The sequence below is a fragment of the Pezoporus wallicus genome, unplaced genomic scaffold, assembly GCF_028554395.1.
Source record: "Pezoporus wallicus isolate ANWC-B61680 ecotype Strahan unplaced genomic scaffold, APGP_CSIRO_Pwel_v1 contig_7985, whole genome shotgun sequence".
In the NCBI taxonomy this organism is placed as follows: domain Eukaryota; kingdom Metazoa; phylum Chordata; class Aves; order Psittaciformes; family Psittacidae; genus Pezoporus; species Pezoporus wallicus.
In genome coordinates, this window is record NW_026636538.1 from 1,116,546 (window position 1) to 1,135,294 (window position 18,749).

The following is an 18,749-nucleotide window of genomic DNA, read 5'->3' on the forward strand; positions in this document are numbered from 1 at the left end:
TGTGCTTGATGTACTTGTTGCCTTTAGGAATTCTGATGCTTTTGCCTGTATGGGATATATAGCAACAAACTAAAAAGCCAAGCCAAAACATGTTGTATTCTGTTATTCTAGTATGTTTACATTAATAAAGCTTACTTCAAATAAGGGAATAATCTGTATTCCCTTAGATTTATAGTAGTTTTTAGATTTACAGTAATGTAAATCTAAAATTTGTCATGCCTTTCTAATGGTATAGCTACCTCCACGGTTAATTTCTTCTGCTCTGTGTTAGAAAAAAATATCACCAAACGTAAGTGGAGCTTAAATATCCCAGATGGAACTCAAGCATTGGTCCATCTCTAATGGTAAAGTTCACTGGGAATAATTTTTTAGATTAAGCATACAGAAATAATACATGTACTATATAAATAATAGCATAAAACCATTACGTTTTGGTGTGTCTCTATAGTCCAGTTTCATTTACTGAAACAAAATAATTTTCAGCCCTTTACACAGTATACTTAATTTTGAAGTGTACTTCAAACTTTTATTTTCTTTGGCAGCTGAAAATTAAATGCCATTCCACATCTCCTTTTCTTGTTCCTTTTTGCCCCAGCACTGAGGTGCATTGCTGATATTCCTACCATCAGATTGTGACTTTGATTTTAATTCTTTAAACTTCTACCTGGTTGGTTGTGGTCAGGTGAAACATTCATCCTTTCTTGTTGCTTGTCTACATTACTGGGAAGAGAGCATAAAGCTCAGTGAACTTCGTGAAGTCTTGAGCACGGTTCCTCTCAACTCTGCCGTGTTTTATGTTGTCTTGCAATATGTGGGAGCTGTGCCCGGCTCCGGCAGAGGGAGCTGTTGTCAAGAGCACCTTGCAACCCCTGCTCAAGTTAGGATGAGAATGCAATACCGCTCTTAAGGGTTTATAAAACTAATTCTTCCCAGTGATGTGGGGTTTTTTTTAAAAAAAAACTCTATTTCCTAAAGAACTTTTTGACAGATACTTTCGTTATTGAATCCCAAATTGCAGAAACGAGCACTGCTGACTCTCCCCCCAGATCTCCTTTCTGTGGCCATGAAGGCCTCTCCTGGGGGTCTGTGGTCCATAAAATGTCCTTTAGGTCAGCCCAAGCCAGATGAAAGCAACACTAAAAGGAAGAAAAGGCTTTGGCCCCACAAAAATTCCTTAAACAATATTATACAGCCACTGTTTGTTAAAAATCAGCAGCTGGGAGTGGCTGGGTGTTTACAATGCAGGTGTTTGAGAATTGAAGCATGGGGGAAGGCCCGGCAGACATCAGCCAGTTTTGCACCTTCCACAGGTGATACTGAGCTCCCCTCTGTGATGAGGCAGTGATACTGCAGAAATAAAAGGGAGGGAAGAAGCAGACATTGTCTCTATCTTCAACAAGCAAGTCTCAAGATGGAGAGATCCAGGGAGCACTTGGCAATCTCAGGGAAAGCAGTTACTTCTCCCAGCAGTAACAGCAGATACAGTGGCCACATCCAGCTCTCCTGCCTGCCCTGCCAGCAGGGCTTAGCCAGAGAGATCAACTCCTTCACAAGCTGAGTCGGGTATTGCTCTGGCTCAGGGGCTCTGCAGGCTGGTGCTGGTTTGGCAGGGAGGATACACATGCAGGGGATCGAGAGTACATGGGAAAAGTAGGGCTGCTCCTTCTCCCTTACTGCTTTTCCCACCCTGGCCTCTCTGCACTTGCCTAGTAAGAGGGCAGGGTTTCCAACAGAGAGGCAGATGATTTCATTCAGACCTGGGGAGTGGTGGCCTTAAAGGAGGTCTCTCACCACCCTCTCCCCTTCCTCCCCCCCAAAAAAATGCTGAAGAGATTGTGTAAGAAAGCTGCAGTTTAAGAAAGTGAGAGCATTGTGAGTAAAGTTACTGGTGGAGCGTTGACCTATCCCAAAAACTGGAGAGCAACTTCACCATTTTGGGCTTGGAGGAAAATTAAACCAACCCATTGTATCTGAGACGTTCTAACTGACCTAGAAGATGGAAAATATCTAAGATCATAACGCAGCCTTATTTTCTTTGAGTCTGGACATGCGATCACAGATTCCTCATCATGACTGGAGTAACAGTCTAATGGCCACCCTTCAGCTGGGGCCATAACTTCATGATATATTGACCTCAGTAGAGATAACAGCTGAAGGAATTCCCACCCTGAGCTTTTCTTTTGTTTTGTTTTGTTTTTTTCCTCACAGTTGTTTTTAAGTCAGGTCAGTACTTCATTTGATGTCTTGCCAGAGGTGGAAACATGCAGCTAGGGAGGGGGAGATGAAAGGGTAAGGCAGGGGGCTCCCGTGGCAGCACCAACACCAACGTATCAGTCAGAAAACAACAGTGCAAGCCACGGTAGAACAAGGTTCAATTCAAAAAAGACAACTGATCTTTTGAAAAGCTGGTTCTGCATCTTTATTTTACCAGTATGCCCAAGGCATACTGTTGATAGGCTAAAAAGCTGCAAAAATATAGTCCTGTTCTTTCTTATATTTTCAGTCCCATCAAAATCTCTTCACAGTTACACAATAAGGTTGTGTGAACACCTGCAGCCATTATTTTCTCCTTTTGCACTTGTCAGAGCTATTAAAAGTGACAGACTGTTCTCTGATAATGATCACATTTACAGCAAATGCAAACGTGTTCATCTGATTTTCACAGGGTCATGCACTGAGCCTGTCCCCTATATTGTCAGGCAGATGAATGCAGCTCTTTGTTTCAGATCTCTGGGAAGTTGGAATCCCAGTAATGCACAGGTCCAGTGGGTCTGGATGCAAACCTCTCCTCAGATACCTTTCCTTCCGGTAGCTTTCTTATAGGAAGGAAGGAAAAGAACTGTAGAGGAAAATTGGCCAAATGCAGAAAGGTTATCTCATTAGGGAAGAGGGAGAATCTTCAGGTTAAATACTGTCTACTGTGAATACCTCGGTATTTGCAAACAGTGGATATATTTTCAGCCAGTAAAAGGATGCTAAGGAGTATCTGTATATGCACATAAACACATACATTTGTATACCTATTATGTGTAGCTAGCTTAAATAGCGTGCCAGTAGAAGATACTGTATTTTCTAAGGGCCAAATTGTGCAGAAATCCACAGGTATAGATTTCTAAAGACAGTAATTAGTCTCATAAGAAGATCTGCAGATTCCTTCTTTTCCAGAAATTACAAGCTATGTCCTAGGAGCTAAGTTTCAAGGTCAGTGTCATTCCAGGCAAAACAAGACTAGCAGTTACAGAAGGCAGTTAGAGAACTGCAGTTCATAGATCAGCATCACAGAGCATCCTTCAGTTTGCAAATTCCATCAAATTTTGCAAATTTGATGTTCCATCAGTTTGCAAATTTGATGTTCCTTCAGTTTGCAAATTTGCATCAGTGGAATGTTTGGCCTGAATTATCTGTCACAATAAACAACACAGAATATTTTATTGCCTCGTCAGTACTGGTCTTTCTGCACAAAATAGAGTTGAGAAAAGGAGGCACAATTTTCAAAGGAAACTTCATGATTAATATAATTTTTTGAAAAGTCTACTGTGATTTGGAAAGCCCCAGAATTTGGGTCTGTCAGAAAGAAGATATAAATTTAATAGCTGCAGTAGGAATAGTATCTAAAATACTCAAAATTGAAGCAAGTGAGCTCTGGAATGAGTGGAACAAGTTTGGTCATGTGGTAGTAGCTAGGACCTTAGAGAAATCTTTATGAAGTTTGCTTTTGGAAGTGCATTTCTGCTTGTATATAAGAGGACATAGGTTATTTGTTTTGCTTTACCTACAGCTATCCCTGAGCACTACCTGTTTACATTTTATTTTACTTTCCCAACTTACATTCCTGAATAAAATAATTTTCCTTGGTCTGAGACAGAACGTGGCAATACAGCCCATACACTGAGATGCAGCCTTGTCCTATCATGGTACTTCCTATGTCCAGCTCAAGCACTGCCTCTGTTGTATCCAGTCTTCCTGCTGAAAAAATGCAACTTCTTTGCTCATGGGAGAAGGGGAAAAGACCATGAAATTGTTATTTAGTGCTTCTGGGAGTGACCTGACAAATAGCCCTTGGGTTCTCATTCCTTTCTCCACTGTTCAGTAAGATGGATGGTAGGTGCACTCTGCACAATATACCCTTTGGTTAGGATACAGAGGGGAGCAGGTACAAAGCTCTGCAGGCAAGAAAAGCAACTGAACGTAACTTTCCCTTTTCCTCAGTGCCCGGTGCTCAATGAATCTGCCCTGGTGGCCTGGCCTCCTTGCTTTGTTCTCTGAAAGAAAATCACAGAAAAAAGGTAGGTTACCGGGTATGTTTGATGTCCCTCCCTTGTGTATGTGCTGTCTGCAGGCAAGACAAGTTCCTTCACAAGCACAGGCATTTCTACTTTCTTATCAGTGGGAGCAGAGCTGTCCCAGTCAGCAGGCAGTAGGTGGGTTCCCAGATGTCTTGCATGTCCACCTCTGAAAAAGCATAAATGTTAGATATTACTGGAATTAACTTTTAAGTTGCTAAACCCTCCATTGTACTTCTGCTTTTGTGCTTACACAGCAGCTTTATGCTTTGGTAATGCTAAAATTACCAGCATTCCTAGTGTCTGGTAAAAATCTTTTACATAGTCACAGGGAAATCTGTACAGCCTATGTTTTTTTTCTGTTATTTTTAAAAAGTGTCCTAAAAATGAACTCAAGCTGAAAGACGGAAGTTAATGTGCTTAAACTTACATGGTGTATTCCCTCCTGTGTTGCTCCTTGTACATTTGCCAGGTGATTTCCCAGAAAACATGGGTGTGCTTGGTGTACATTGCGCCTGCAGTAAGTCCAACAGCTCCAGGGTACACCTCATATCCATACAATATGCACCTTACACGTGTCAGTCTCTCCCAGGGGTGCCAGAGTGTGTCACTTGTGCTGCAGTGACAGTACATATACCGTATAGTATACCCCATGTCCAGGATTTCTGTATGTCCTGAAGCCTGGCTGAAGTTAGTGCTATTGTTCCACCTTGGCTGTGGGACATCAACAAACCCTGGACAAATGTCCAAAGACAATATGATTTGTCTGGACAAGTTTCTTGATGGATGAAAAATGTTTATTTAGAACAATGGGTGATTAAATTTGAAGGTCATAATGAAACACATCTTGAGTGTAATAAATAAATGACACTGGACTTGCTTGTGCAAGCAAATATATGGCAAATATTCTTTATTCTTACTCTTTGGAAAGTTTCTGAGCCACCTGGACTTCCCTGGACATTTGCTGATTTGCCTACATGTAGATATGAAAATCCTAATATATTTTCTTTACTTTTAAAGGCTGATAGTAAGGAGGTGGCTTCTGAATCCAGAGGACCCTGCAGCGTGGGGACTCCTTCTTGCCTCCCAGCTGCTGAGACCCTAGAGGTGTTTCCATCCCAGTCCCACAGGATGTTCCTGTTTGTGGGGAGGGTCAGTAGCAAGGGCAAGCCCCGTGTGTGTACAAGCACACACATCTGGTATGCTAAGGCAGAGCACTGCATTTAGCAGCACCTGCATGTACCACATACAGTGTTAAGTGCAGATAGCCCAGTGCTGCTGCTCCTCTCTGGCTTCTCAGGACTGGGGTTCCATGCAGAATCCCCTCACCTCAGTCTTAGGTTCACAAGCACAACCCACATTCATGGATTCTCAAATACCACCATGGCCTCGACATCCATTTGGACCCTCTTACCTGGTGTACAGGTGCTAACCTGGCTTGCAGTTTGCTAGCCAATTCCACCTACACGTGCACACACACAGGGTTAGATTCATGGATCTCCAGCTGCTGTCCCACAGACCTGCAGCCCCTTTCCCGGCTGCTGCCACTTGGACTTTGTGACACCCGCACAGGAAACCGCCTGAAGGGCAGGAATGGACAGGACGGGTGTGCCGTGCCGGGCTGCGCGGGGGGGGGGTGTTTTCAGGCGCCGTGGCCAGAGCCACCCCCTCTGCCCCCCCGTCTCCGCCGCTCAGCGACATCCCCAGCCCCTCCTTACCCCGCCCCGGCCGGGCAGCCGAGCAGAGGCTGTAGCGCTGCCGCCGCGCCATGGGCTGCTCCAGCAGCGCCCGCAGCCCCCGGGAGCCGCCGCCGCCGCCGCAGGGTGAGCTGGGCTGGGCCGGGCCGGGGTGGGGACTGCCCGCGGGGCTGGCGCAGGGGGGAAGCCGCGTTGTCGAGAGCCGCCGGGGGCCTTGGTGCGGGAGGTCTTGTCCGTGGAGAGGCGCCGCGGGGGGCAGGAGTCCCTCGGGTTGGTCCCGGCTTTCAGTTCTGATGGAGCTGCGCGTCGTGAACGACCGCAGAATCATAGAATGGTTTGAGTTGGAAGGGACCCGAAACATCAACTAATTCCAACCCCCTGCCATGGGGAGGGGGACACCTCACACTGCACCAGGTTGCTCAGAGCCCCGTCCAAGCTGGCCTTGAGCACTGCCAGGGATAGGGCAGCCACAGCTTCTCTGGGCAACCTGTTCTTGTGGCTTGCCACCCTCATAGTGAAGAATTTCTTCCTGATAGCTAATCTAAATCTACTCTCACTTTTTTTCAGATGTTTCATAATCTGCTTCTTTAAAATGAATCAGTTACTGGGTTCTCCTCTCTGCAGCTTTTTTTTTTTTTTTTTTTTTTACTTTAGAGACAGGTTCTGCTGTTGTCCTTTTGTGCAACACTTTCTAAATTCAATGCTTCTGTTCTCCCATTAAAAATAATAGTGACCTAGCAGTACCTGACCCTCCAATCCTTCCTTTTTCTTACAAAATCTGTACATCCACCCCAAGACAGTTTACAGCACTAGGAACATTCTTGTGACTATGATTTGGCTCAGGTCACAGAGGGTTACTTTGAGTGCAAGGTGTGTTTGTAGGATGGTCTATAAGGGTATCTTTGCTATTCACTGGAAGTTAAATAAAACCATGTTTCCACATTCATCATATTTTGCTCTTTCCTCCAAGGGAGGTTTGGAAACACTTTTTAGAAGAACCTGAATGATGCAGTTACAGGTATTGTCCTCTCCAGAAAATCTTCATCCGAAGATGGATACATAAAAGTTGTTTGCATTTCATTTTACTGCATTTCTTTCCTGTGTACTTGAGTTCTAAACATCATCTGATGATAATATTCTGGCTGCAGCATTCGTGTTTTCTATAGGGGTTTATTTTTCCATTTGTTGCCTTGTGGTGGTGTGGTTTGTGACTGCAGAGATGGTGGCAGGTTGCACGGGGTGAGTGTTGTCTGTGCCACAACCGAGCCAGCGTACATCTGCAAACCGAGGAGCCCCGCTGGAAACGTCGGCAGGAATCTCTTCACACTGTACCTGCTGCCTTGTTCACCTGGTCAGCGTACCAGATTGCTCTGGCTTTCTGTCCTCTGCTGAAAGCTATTTGCACGGAATGCTGAAAGGCTCAGAGAAACAACTGAAGTAATTTCTGAGTATTTTTAGGAATTCTGTCTACAGGCCAGAATGTTCAGTTAGGATAGGTTAGGAAATGTACTCAATACATCAACTGATGTCATGGCAATGATGAAGTGCAGTTTGTAATTACAAATGAATGATCACCATTAACTGGGCAGGTCCCAGGCAGATATGTTAGTTATTTTCTAACTTAATTTAATAAGAGAGGATAATTTAAAAGAAATTTCTCTAAATGTGTTAATAGGAAAAAAAAAGGTATTTCATTTTCTTGCACCGGTGTGTAACTCACAAACAAGAGGGGCTTTTCTGAAAGGAAAGAAAGAAAGCAAAGGGGAAAATAAGGGGAAGATACCGTAGCTGTGGCCAATGTACATTCACTGTGCTTTTCATTGCTTCTCCAGCTGAAATTGCTACAGCAGGGAAAATAAAAATGATGAATTTAAAAAATAAAACCAGAAGGCATCCGAGGAATGTTGACTGCCACATGATGCTCATTCCTCTTGGGGGTAAAGGTATTGAACAGCTCACTGGGAGGATTTACTCTTTCCATATTAGAGAATTCTTTGCATTTCAGATGAGAGCAGAGGAATGCTTCCAGGGTTTTACAGCAGTGCAGGGCTCGCGGTGCATGGAAGCATTTTATAATTCCATTTATATGAAACATCTTGGTGAAAAGAGGGCTAGCTGGAAGCTACAGGGTTGATGTTTGTAGGAGCTGCAGGAGATACCTGGTAGTAGTGGGTTTGAATTGTTTCTTTTACTGGTTACACCAACTCAAAACTATGTATAAATGCTATTTTTCATGGCTCATTTATTTCTGTCTGTAGGTTACAAATACTCCCTGTCCACCTGGTACCAGGCAAGGTGAAGGCATGAGAAGTATCTAGAGGGTTAAAAATGTGAAAAGATCAAGTCTCTGGCCTCCGAGCGTACGCTGCTTTTTTCAGTTCCTGCTTAGGATAGCTTAAATTTAAGCTGTTACTCTGATTTGGTATCTGTTTCATGTTGAGCTTCATATTAGGAAAAGGAGTACCTGGAAGCCAAGGTGTGATAGAGATCTAGAGGAGGTAAACAGTGAAATAGATTTGCTGTTTCTTCTAACACAAGAACTATGTCTCCTGAAGAAATAACTAGCAGCAGGCTTAAAAACAGTCAGAATGTGTTTTACAGGGGTTTTAAGTGGGCAGTAGACCACATTGCCATGGTCATGGTGGAGGCTGAAAGTGTGAATAGACTGAAAAGGGGCTTTGGCAGGTTCATGGAGGAATGTCCCCTGACGGACTGAAACCCAGCTCCACAGGCTGGGACCCTCTGCTCTTTCCACTGCCCCTAGGGAGCCATCAGGGGCAGGGTGCTGCCCTGGGTGGGTCTGTAGCTGAGCTTACCTCCTTTTTTTGAGGAGGCAATAGCTATTATTATTGAGGAAGTAATAGCTATTCTAAATAGTTATGCCTTGTGAAGGGGTTGGTTTGACTTTGTTTGGTTTTACACTTTCTGGGAAAAATGAGATTTTACATATCCCATAGTCAGAAGTTGTTTTCCGTCCAGATTCCCTGTTCTCGCTCTTCCCCTGTCATAGCCGTCCTTCCACAGTAGGCATACCCTAACAAGGTGACCCTTACTGGGGAAGTGTTTTCTTGAATGCCTCAAAAGAACTGCAGTTACCTGAAGAGCAGCAATATTGAAGCCTCTGTTTCAAGAGCAGGTCTTACTACATTTTTTCACAGTTTATCTATGTGTGTATAAAGTATCATACAGTTCTGCTCACTGGCTTTGACATTGCTGTCACCATTTTCTCAGAAAGTACAATTTGTTCAGTTTTGTAATTATTATACAGATTTCATACGTGAATTCCCCGGGTTTTCACCCTGACATTCCCTTGCAGAAGGTTAAGTACATGCTCTTCTCAAACTGAATTTAGTCAGAAAGTTAGTAATTCGGTCAGATAGGTAGGCAGAGCTTATCTTGAGTCAGTAACTTTTATTCTTAAGTACCTGTCAGAGTAATTTTGCCATTTCTTTGTCCACAAATTTTGCCTGCCAAAACAGCTTTACTTAGTGAAGAAGTCGATGAAAGGATCAGAAGTTTTAATTTGTTTAAGCTTCTTGTTTTATTAGACAAAGAGTACTATAAATGGTAGGTTAGTATTTAAAAAGACAGACAAACTGGTTTTTGTTTCAACAAGTGGGCACTGCTCACCCTCTGGGACAAGAGAGTTTTTCTAAGTGTTTTTTGTTCAGCCCCCCTGGAGACACCACCAGAAGTTTCCCATGTACGGCCCATGCCAGCAGCTCCCTCCTGCTCAGGACGTTGATTCTGTGCTTGGCTTGGGGCAGGAAAAGGTGCTTCTTTGCATGCATCCCATCACCAGGAAACCTTCTGCACACTGCAGATGTATAAGGCAAAATGTAATAGGACATTGACCTGTAAACAGGTCAGCTCTCTTCATGTAAAAACGTATGATGTGCATCAAGCCAAAATGTTTGGGGGTTTTTTCTATGTAAAAGCTGCACCATCCTCTACTTAATATGAGTAAGAACAGCAGACCTGTGGAGAAATATTGTCCATAGCCATGTGGGAGCTCTTTGGCAGCTAGTGCTTGTGGACTGTGGGTCTGGTTCTCACCTAGCTTACATGCCACCTCACCCACCAGTCATCCGTAATTCTCTTTTTTCTCTCCTTGCCCTGCTGTAACTAAAAGCTTCATCTGGTGAAAACACCCTGACTGCAGATGATCATGAAACCATAGCTGACCAGACACAGCTGGACCCAGTGGAGTGTGTGAGTCTTGCCTCTGAGGAGACAAACCTGGGTGAGCGTCTGCCAGGAGAGGAGCCTGCAGCTATGATTCTGGCCATGGAGGAGAAGATGGATTCAGTCAGTAAAAGGGAGGAGCCCGAGGGCACCGAGCCCCTGCCTGCACAAGAGGAGGAGAGCTCTGAGCTGCCAACTGTGTGGCAAGAGGAGAGCAATGGACCTTCACCTCCAGCACCTGGAGAGGATGCAGGAGCACCATCGCCAGGACCAGCAGAGGACAGTGGACTGGTGGACAGTGACAGCTCTATAGTGGAAATCATGAAGAAAGTACATATTACTGAAGAGGACCACCTCATTGAGGGTAATATTTGTGCTTCCATAAATTTAGGAGATCAAATTCTGCCTCCAGGGACTTGTGTGAGAGTGCATTTGACTTTACTGAGAACCTTGCATGAGCTTCTGGAGTCAGAATTTGGTCTGGGGAGTCTGTACAAGACAGGGTGTAGAAGGATGTGGCTGGGGAAGCCTCAGACTCACAAGTCCAAGCTGTAATAAATTTAATAAGCATTTTCAGTCACTATTTCTGCTATTTCATTCCATGTCCTTTTGGTTCTTTGCAGGTAAAATGTCCCACCATACCTCTCATTTAAAATGTAGTTTTGTGTAGCTCAGAAGCATTCTTTAGTATTTGCAGGGACCAAAGGCTCTATTACTTAGTCACGTGTTAATTATAAAGCAACCATCCCTGTGCACATGAGGCTAAAGGGTGCATGCCTAGATGCAGAAGAAAAAGCTCTTTGATGCACCCTTGGCATATCCTGTCTGTCCTAGAAGCTCGTCTACTCCACAGGCAGATAGTAGTAGTGACAGAACCAGGGGTAATGGCTTTAAACTGAAAGAGGGGAGATTTAGATTCAGTATTAAGAAGTTCTTCACTATGAGGGTGGTGAGGCACTGGAACAGGCTGCCCAAGGAAGCTACGGCTGCCCCATCTCTGGCAGTGTTCAGGGCCAGCTTGGATGGGGCTTTGAGCAACCTGGTCTAGTGTAAGGTGTCCTTGCCCATGGCAGGGGATTGGAGCTAGCTGATGTTTAAGGTCCCTTCCAACCCAAACCATTCTATGATTCTGTGACATAGGGTTTGAAGAGGACTAGCTGGGGAGAAGGCTGCATGAGGAAGCAGTGGTGTCTGAGACTAAGCTGTTTCCATGTGCTGTGAGAGGGACCTTTAGCAGGAGGTGTGCTCATCTTTGAGTTAGTGCTCAGAAGACATCTTCCATGGACTGCACATGCAGGAGGTGAACACTTCAGGAGGAATCAGATTTCTCCTAAATGGTACAAAGCAGCTTGGTGCGGAATCAGATACTCCCTGGGGGAGCATTTCCTCAGGGAATAAGCAGGTGAGGCACATCAGGAGTATTTCTGTGCATGGAGAATGTGGCATCTGCAGCCTTTCTCACTCCACATTTGCCTTGAAGAAGTCAAGATGTGGGAGAAGGACTGATCTCTGTGAAGCTCAGAGCCAATTACATGCACTGCCACTGTGTGGCTTTGCTATGCGTGTCTCTGAACTGGCTATATAAATCTGACTCTTTGTATCCCAGTAGCTGAGCACAGTGGTTGGCTTGTCCTCCCATGTCTCTTCACAAAAAAAAATTTGAGGTTTCCTCTACATAAAACAGGCATCTATCCTTTGGAATAAAGTCTCATTTATGTAAGCAGTGACTGGGTGCTCACCTGCAAAACACAAAGTCTTGCCCAGCTGAAAACTCCAGTTTCATTTATCACCATTCCTGAACTGCAGGGCACAGTGCTGGAGGCAGGGAAGCATGCCCTGAGTGTTGTGGTATGACCTCATGTCCATGGAAACACGTTTACAATAGACTGTTTGCCTGAAGATCAGTTATGGGGCTTTGACCACCAAATGGTTCATGCTGCTTGCATGAATGAAACAAGGCTTTTGGGGAAAAAGAGTTTTGCTCCTGTTTGTTCCAAGCTACAAGTAACATCTTGTGTGCATTATCTTTCCATGAGACACATGAGGAAGAAGGGACCTTCCAGTTTTATGTTGTGATGCATATGATACTTAGCATTTGCTTTGCTTTCCTTTATTCTTCAGCAGCTGTGCGAGTAAATTAATTGGGTAGGAGCTTCCCAGGGACAGCACAGCTTCAGCCAGACTGGCACGTTACCATGTTTTCTATTTCTGTTTTGTTCCAATTGCAAATAAAACTGCACACATGTAAAATAAAATCCAGGAAAAATAATTCAAACAGATACAACATTCATTATGTGTATTGAATAGAGCATCAAGGGGATTTTGTGAAAGCATCAGAACTTTACAGGCATGAGGCATGCATGTAGCTGGATGATGGAAAGTGACTAGGAGTATCCTTTAAGGTTTAAGGATCAGCTTTAACCTGAGGGAGGGGAGAATCATAGAATGGTTTGGGTTGGAAAGGACCTTAAGATCATCTAGTCCCTACCCCTTGCCATGGATAGGGACTCCTCGCACTAGATCATGCCACCCAAGGCTCTGTCCAACCTGACTTTGAACACCACCAGGGATGGAGCATTCACAGACTCCCTGGGCACCCCGTTCCAGTGCCTCACCACCCTAACAGGAAAGAACTTCTTCCTTATATCCAATCTAAACTTCCCCTGCTTAAGTTTTAACCCATTACCCCTTGTCCTGTCACTACAGTCTCTAATGAAGAGTACCCCCCAGCATCCCTATAGGCCCCCTTCAGATGCTGGAAGGCTGCTATGAGGTCTCCACGAAGCCTTCTCTTCTCCAGGCTGAACAGCCCCAACTTTCTCAGCCTGTCTTCATACGGGAGGTGCTCCAGTCCTCTGATCATCCTCATGGCCCTCCTCTGGATTTGTTCCAACAGCTCCATGTCCTTCTTAAGTTGAGAAATATATTTAGTCTAGATTTTAGGAAGAAATTCTTCCCTGTGAGGGTGGTGAGGTGCTGGCACGGGGTGCCCAGAGAAGCTGTGGCTGCCCCATCCCTGGCAGTGTTGAAGGCCAGGCTGGATGGGTCTTGGAACAATCTGGTCTAGTGGAAGGTGTCCCTGTCTATGGCAGGGGATTGGAATTGGAACCATTCTATGGATTCATTCAGGGGATACCTTGGTAAGGGGCATTGCAGAGCTGACAAAGCAAAATCACGTTTACAGAAATGAGCTGGGGCACTTGGTGCTTTTCTTAGTGTTCTTAATTTGATCTCTGTGGTTACTGTTCCCAGGTGAGACGGGAGAACAGGTGGAAACTGAGCTGCTCAGTGAGACACTAAGCAGGGGGTCTGAAACAAAAGAAGAAACAGGAGAAGCTGTGGATAGTGCAGCAGCAACAGAGATAGGTATGTTGACAGAGGAGGGAAGGACCATGTGGGTTATTGTTTAAGAGACAAAAAAGACTGCTGTTCTTAATGAGCACATCTTGTCATACCCCTGCCGGTGTACAGCTGCTCTCTGCATTTCAACACAAAGGAGGGAGTCATCAATACTTTTATTTGCATTAAGAGATATTGGAAGCACTCAATTGGAAGTCATGCTTTTTACATGGGTTGTCTTTATATAATACAGGAATCTTACTGGTGATAAATTATCCCTTTGTTGGGAAAATGCCATGCTGGAACATACAGTCGTGGAAAATTAAAACCCATGTTAAAATCATGATTTGGATCATTATTATTTGCAGGCTTGTTTTTATGAGATAATGCCTTAATGGTGCTTTGTGATTTCCATTTCCATGACAGACAGTTGTTTTAGATCCCCTTATTCTCCTTATCAGCTGAAATCTGCAGTGTAGTGCTGGGATGAAAGTACAGTGCACAGCAAATGCAGTCACATGGTGGGAAGGAGAAATCACAGGCCAAATAAAGTGCCTTTGGAAAATCATCACACCAATGAAGAGAAGGATTTGAGGGGATAGGATCGTCTGTCTGGCAGTCTTGGAAATTATGTTCACACTTCTGTCATCAGTCTTTCTGCAAAAGTTGTTTTTCTTCCCCCACATTCACTGAGAGTGTGAGAAGGTGAACAATCATTTTTTCCTCATTTTCGCACTTATTTTTTCTGAGCCCATCACATAGGTATTTGCTTGCCACAGAAGGCAGAGCTTAGCCCATGGCAGTGCTGGAATGTGGAAAAGGATGAGCAGGGAATGCAGACACCTCTTTCCTTTCCCCAGTGAATGTTACTGCAATGACTGAAATGGATCAGTGGCAGTTTAAATCTGGATACTGTTGTGTAAGGGAGACATTCTTCCATCTTGAAAGGATATTGAACAACTGAAACAAGATTCGGGGCAGGGAAGCAAGATTGCTGAAGGGAATGGAAAAGATCTTACTTTGAGAGAGATCAAAACCACTCAGAGCCTTCCCCCTGAGAGAGTATGACTAAGAGGATGTGAGCTGATCCTAGTGCAAAATAAATACTGCTCTGAAGGTAGCTGAGGTCTGTCTCTGAACAGGGGAATGCTCAATGACACACCAAGGGTGGTGAATTCAAAACCACTAGAGAGATTTACTTTTTTCACACTATATTAGCAATGTTCATGCAAATTTACTGTCAGGCTCTGTCACAGAGAATCACTGCAGTTGGATGTCTCTCACCTGCATCTTCATGCAAAATTTCCATCTTCTCTGTGTTCCCCATCCAGCCTTGTGGACTACCATTCACTATAAGGAAGTCTCATGTTCCCAACCTATTCTTGAAGGGTCTTCTGGTTGGAAAACAAGTACTTAGAGCTGGGATGGTCTGACACTATGATTTCTGCCAGTCAATCCCCTTGGGCACCATCTTTTAGCTACTGAGGAAGCCACCAAGACTTGTCATTTCTCAGCTGCTGGTGGTCAACATATGTAGTTTTCAGGGGTTGGTGGAGGTTCCTGAGCTATCCTTTATCATGGAATGGAGTTTTTGCTAGTCCTGCTCAAAGCAGGGTCAGCAGGAGCAGGTTGTCCTGTTGGGTTGTGAACATCCCCAAGGACAGAGACTCCACAACTCTGGGCAGCCTTTGTCTCTTGTCCTTACTGAAGATTTAATGTCTGCTTCTGTGTCAAACATGACTGAAATTATCAAGTGATTTCAAAAGTTTATAAGAGAAAAGGCAGCAGGGTGGGGAGGAGCATAAGACTGGCAGTGTAACTGGATTTCACACAGGTGACATTAATGACTGTAAGAGGAAGACTCTGTATGAGTGCGATGGCAGAAGAGGGAGCAGAGCCAGTGGCTGCTTATGGCTGTTTCAGAACATCCATACAGATCTGTGAGAAGAGCAGATACACCCTCCATCCTTTGATGCTTCCAGAAAATGTTCATTTTGAATTCCTGTAAGATTTAGTGGATATCAAGTTGTACCCTCCATTAATTCTTAAATTAATTTTTCCATGTGTTTCAGAGACAGCTAGGAACAAGGAATAGAAGTTACATCTCTATGAACATCCTCTTCTTAGGCCTGCTCTTCTCTCAGCATGAACACTTTCTAATGTTATTGGGCTGGGAAAATAAAAAAGCTTTTATGGATTGAGCCACAAGCCACAAACATCAGTAAGAGGTATCAGAAAAAGCTTTACATGATATACATTTTTTGAAGTCAAGCTGCCAAGACTTCAAGCATTTGGAATACCTGAGCTGTCACCTCCCTGCCACAGAGTGCCTTCTGTACACAGCCAGCACAGTGGGATAATTTTCCAACAGCAGAACAACTGTTCAGCTTTCAGTAAGGGCTTTTTCTCAGGTTCAGATAACTAACTTCAAACCTTTGAAACCTCCAACCAGCATTCTGTAGCATAAAGAATACACTGTAGCACTTTTTTTTTTTTCCATAGTAGTATGCAATTTCTCTTAGTGCTTGGACTATCAGCATATGGAGCTGCTGAAGTGCATAGGCACAAAGAGGACTGGAAGGTGAAAGTGCCCATTTAACCAGACTGTAACTAAATGCAGAGGTTAGTTTTCCAGCAAATGGAAGATCCACAGGGTGCAGTGTCCAGGACCCAAGGGGGTGTTTGCTGCTCACTCTCCCATTTTTAAAAATAGGTGAATTGAAAAGCCAGTAGTACAGTATGTGTGATGACTTAAGCAGAAACAGGGAGAAAAGGCCTTTTATCTGAGAGGGATGTTTTAGTTTTACAAATCCTAGCACACTTAAAATATAACTTCACAGCACTGCTGGTGATTAGTAACCTGTCTTTGGCTGTACAGCTCCTAATACACATTTTTGGTTTCTAAAGCAAATTTCTAAACAAAGACACATATAAGCCTGTTCCGAAAGGAGAGGTCATCTATTATATTTCCCTGCAGTGCAGTCCTCAGGAGCAATATGCTTCCAGGGACTGCCTGGGGTATTTTCCAAAACGCTAAATAATGATTTTGGAGCTGAAGCTGAATGGCAAAGCTTTCAAACAAATTTCCTGTGAAAACAGGCCCTCAGTATAATTGGTGCTATGGATCAGACAGAGAATAAAAATGTGTTCTGACGGTAAATATTGCAAAGGGACTATCTGTGTTACTGGGGACTGTTTACAGGATTCTCCGGCATAAGGAAGTAGAACACGGAGAAAAGGCCAGTTAGATATCTAACAAGGGCAAGCACATGTTGCTGTTTATTAGTTTTACTGTACAAAAGAACCTCACAGGAATCTTTATTCTCCCCTGAAAATTCTACAATCCCCTCAAAGACCTATATTTTGTGCTGCCTCTGCACATCTGACTCCAGCTGACTTCAAGTTGTTATCCTTGGCAACACCATAAACTTTAGAACCAAAACGAATACTTTTTTTTAGGGTTTTTTTGCTAGGTGGATGCTGCAGTTTTATTTTTTTATTTTTACTAGCTTCCTATAATAGAGATGTTAAAACAAGCAGCTTCTTCTAGTAAAATGATATTTTTGATATTAAAGCGGGAATTAAAATTTCAGACAGAGATAGTCAAACTTTTTGTCCGTATGTGCAAATCATTCCATGACAAAAAGCCCTGAGAGATGTACCATGCACCTTGAAGATCTGAGGAGTGGAGGAACCCAGGATGCCCCAAGAACTTCCACCTTCAGCTGCATCTCATGGTTGGTTTCCTCCTGCAAGCTGAAAATTCCACCAGCACCTATGCCAGTACAGCCCTGCTCCCAAACACAGGAGATGAAATCAGCATGGGAGCCATGCTGCCTACCTGTGTGTTAGATCATGAGCTGCAGCAGTTATATTGAACAATATTAAAGCATAAACCAAGAGGAGTTCAGTGGTAGAGAACAGCAGCAGTAATAGCAACAGAGGAAGCTGCACTTGGAAACAGACTATGAATATACAAGGGAGTCAAGAAAACTTGCTCACCACAAAGTCACTCTTTCTACCACTGGTGTTACAAGGAAGACAAGTAACAATACACATTCTTACCTCACTGTCCAACTTCTTCAGGTCATTAAGCCTGGAAAGAATGTAAGCCACTCAATGATTCAACAGTATCAGCTCTTCCTGGTAATCTTCAGTCCCTACATACTCTACAATTACAACAGATGAAAGCTATTTTTCCTTTCTCATATATGAAATATGTTTGATGCTGTCTTGAACGGGAGATGTTATATCCCCTAAATTACTACAAGATCAAATGCAGTTGATAGATGCATGCTGAACATCCCTGCCTTGAGAAATACATTTGGGTCTAGTAATCATGGTTTGTGTTGGCATAAAGGGCCAAAATACATGGAGTTATCTGCCTCTGCAAACTTGGGAAATCAGAGAGGTTGCCAAGGGCAGAAACTGGTCTGTGGATCAAGCAGCTTTCTCATGTTAAAGGCTGAGAAGAGGATATGCTCCGATGTCTGTGTTTACAAGATAACACCTCCAGAGATATGGCAATATATCTTAGTTATTGGTTTGGTTTTAAATGTAATCAAAATACAAAATAATATTCAAAAATGTTTATCAAAAGCTAGACAATCTTCAGCCCTTCACTTCATCCAAGGTAGAAGTAATCATTCCATGCGACAGGAAGCGCTGGGCAAGACATTTAGAAAGAACAAACTGAATTTCCAAGCTAACAGGTAAGTTCTGGTAGGAATTTTGTTTCAGTTACAATAAAGACAGCCCTAGAAGAGGTTACATTTGCACGCTGTCAGCTATATGCAGGCAGATATTCTCAGGATCCCAGATACGCAGCAATCTGGCTGGCGGGGACTGGCTCTTTCATTCAATGAGGAACTGCTTCCAGGTACAAACTGCAAGAAGAGTAAGGTGCTTGTAGCAGAAGATTGGGGAAGTTTGATTATATGCTTTAGCAGAGAACAAACTTTTATGAAAAGTAGGTACTGAAATTAATTTTTGCATTGTTTAATCTGTTGAGAATACAGTAAATTAAATAAAAACTGCTAAAAGAAACCTAGCAGAACATGCTGAAGTATTGCTTTACTTTCACACAAATAGAGGACCTGTTTTGTTGTTTTTTTTTAAGTAATGTGATTGAAACAAATTTTACGTGGTGAAATTAGGATGCCCCATGCTGAATTACAACTTCATATTTTGCATGCTAGCTGTTCAGTCTAGCAAACTAAAAGATAAAGTGTAACTTCCCTCTGGT

At 43.6% G+C, this 18,749-nt stretch overlaps 1 protein-coding gene across 2 annotated transcripts; it reads left to right on the plus strand.

Moving 5' to 3' along the window:
• The first annotated feature begins 9,878 nt into the window (after positions 1-9,878).
• On the plus strand, positions 9,879-18,024 carry ERICH5 (glutamate rich 5). Of its 2 annotated transcripts, none has more exons than XM_057400523.1 (3): positions 9,879-10,529; positions 13,418-13,531; positions 17,152-18,024. In XM_057400523.1, exons 1-3 carry the CDS (start codon positions 10,256-10,258, stop codon positions 17,184-17,186), a joined length of 423 nt encoding a protein of 140 aa, XP_057256506.1. In that variant the 5' UTR covers positions 9,879-10,255; the 3' UTR covers positions 17,187-18,024. The 2 variants fall into 2 exon arrangements, with proteins under 2 accessions (XP_057256506.1, XP_057256507.1); XM_057400524.1 differs by lacking the exon at positions 17,152-18,024 and adding an exon at positions 15,577-16,226.
• The last annotated feature ends 725 nt before the right edge of the window (positions 18,025-18,749 follow it).

Bases quoted from the DNA above. Each gene is read 5' to 3' on its own strand.
- ERICH5 (XM_057400523.1), top strand. From the start codon at position 10,256: ATGATTCTGGCCATGGAGGAGAAGATGGATTCAGTCAGTAAAAGGGAG. The intron at 10,530-13,417 runs GTAATATTTGTG...TACTGTTCCCAG, and splicing joins AGAGGACCACCTCATTGAGG to GTGAGACGGGAGAACAGGTG. The intron at 13,532-17,151 runs GTATGTTGACAG...CATGACAAAAAG, and splicing joins TGCAGCAGCAACAGAGATAG to CCCTGAGAGATGTACCATGC.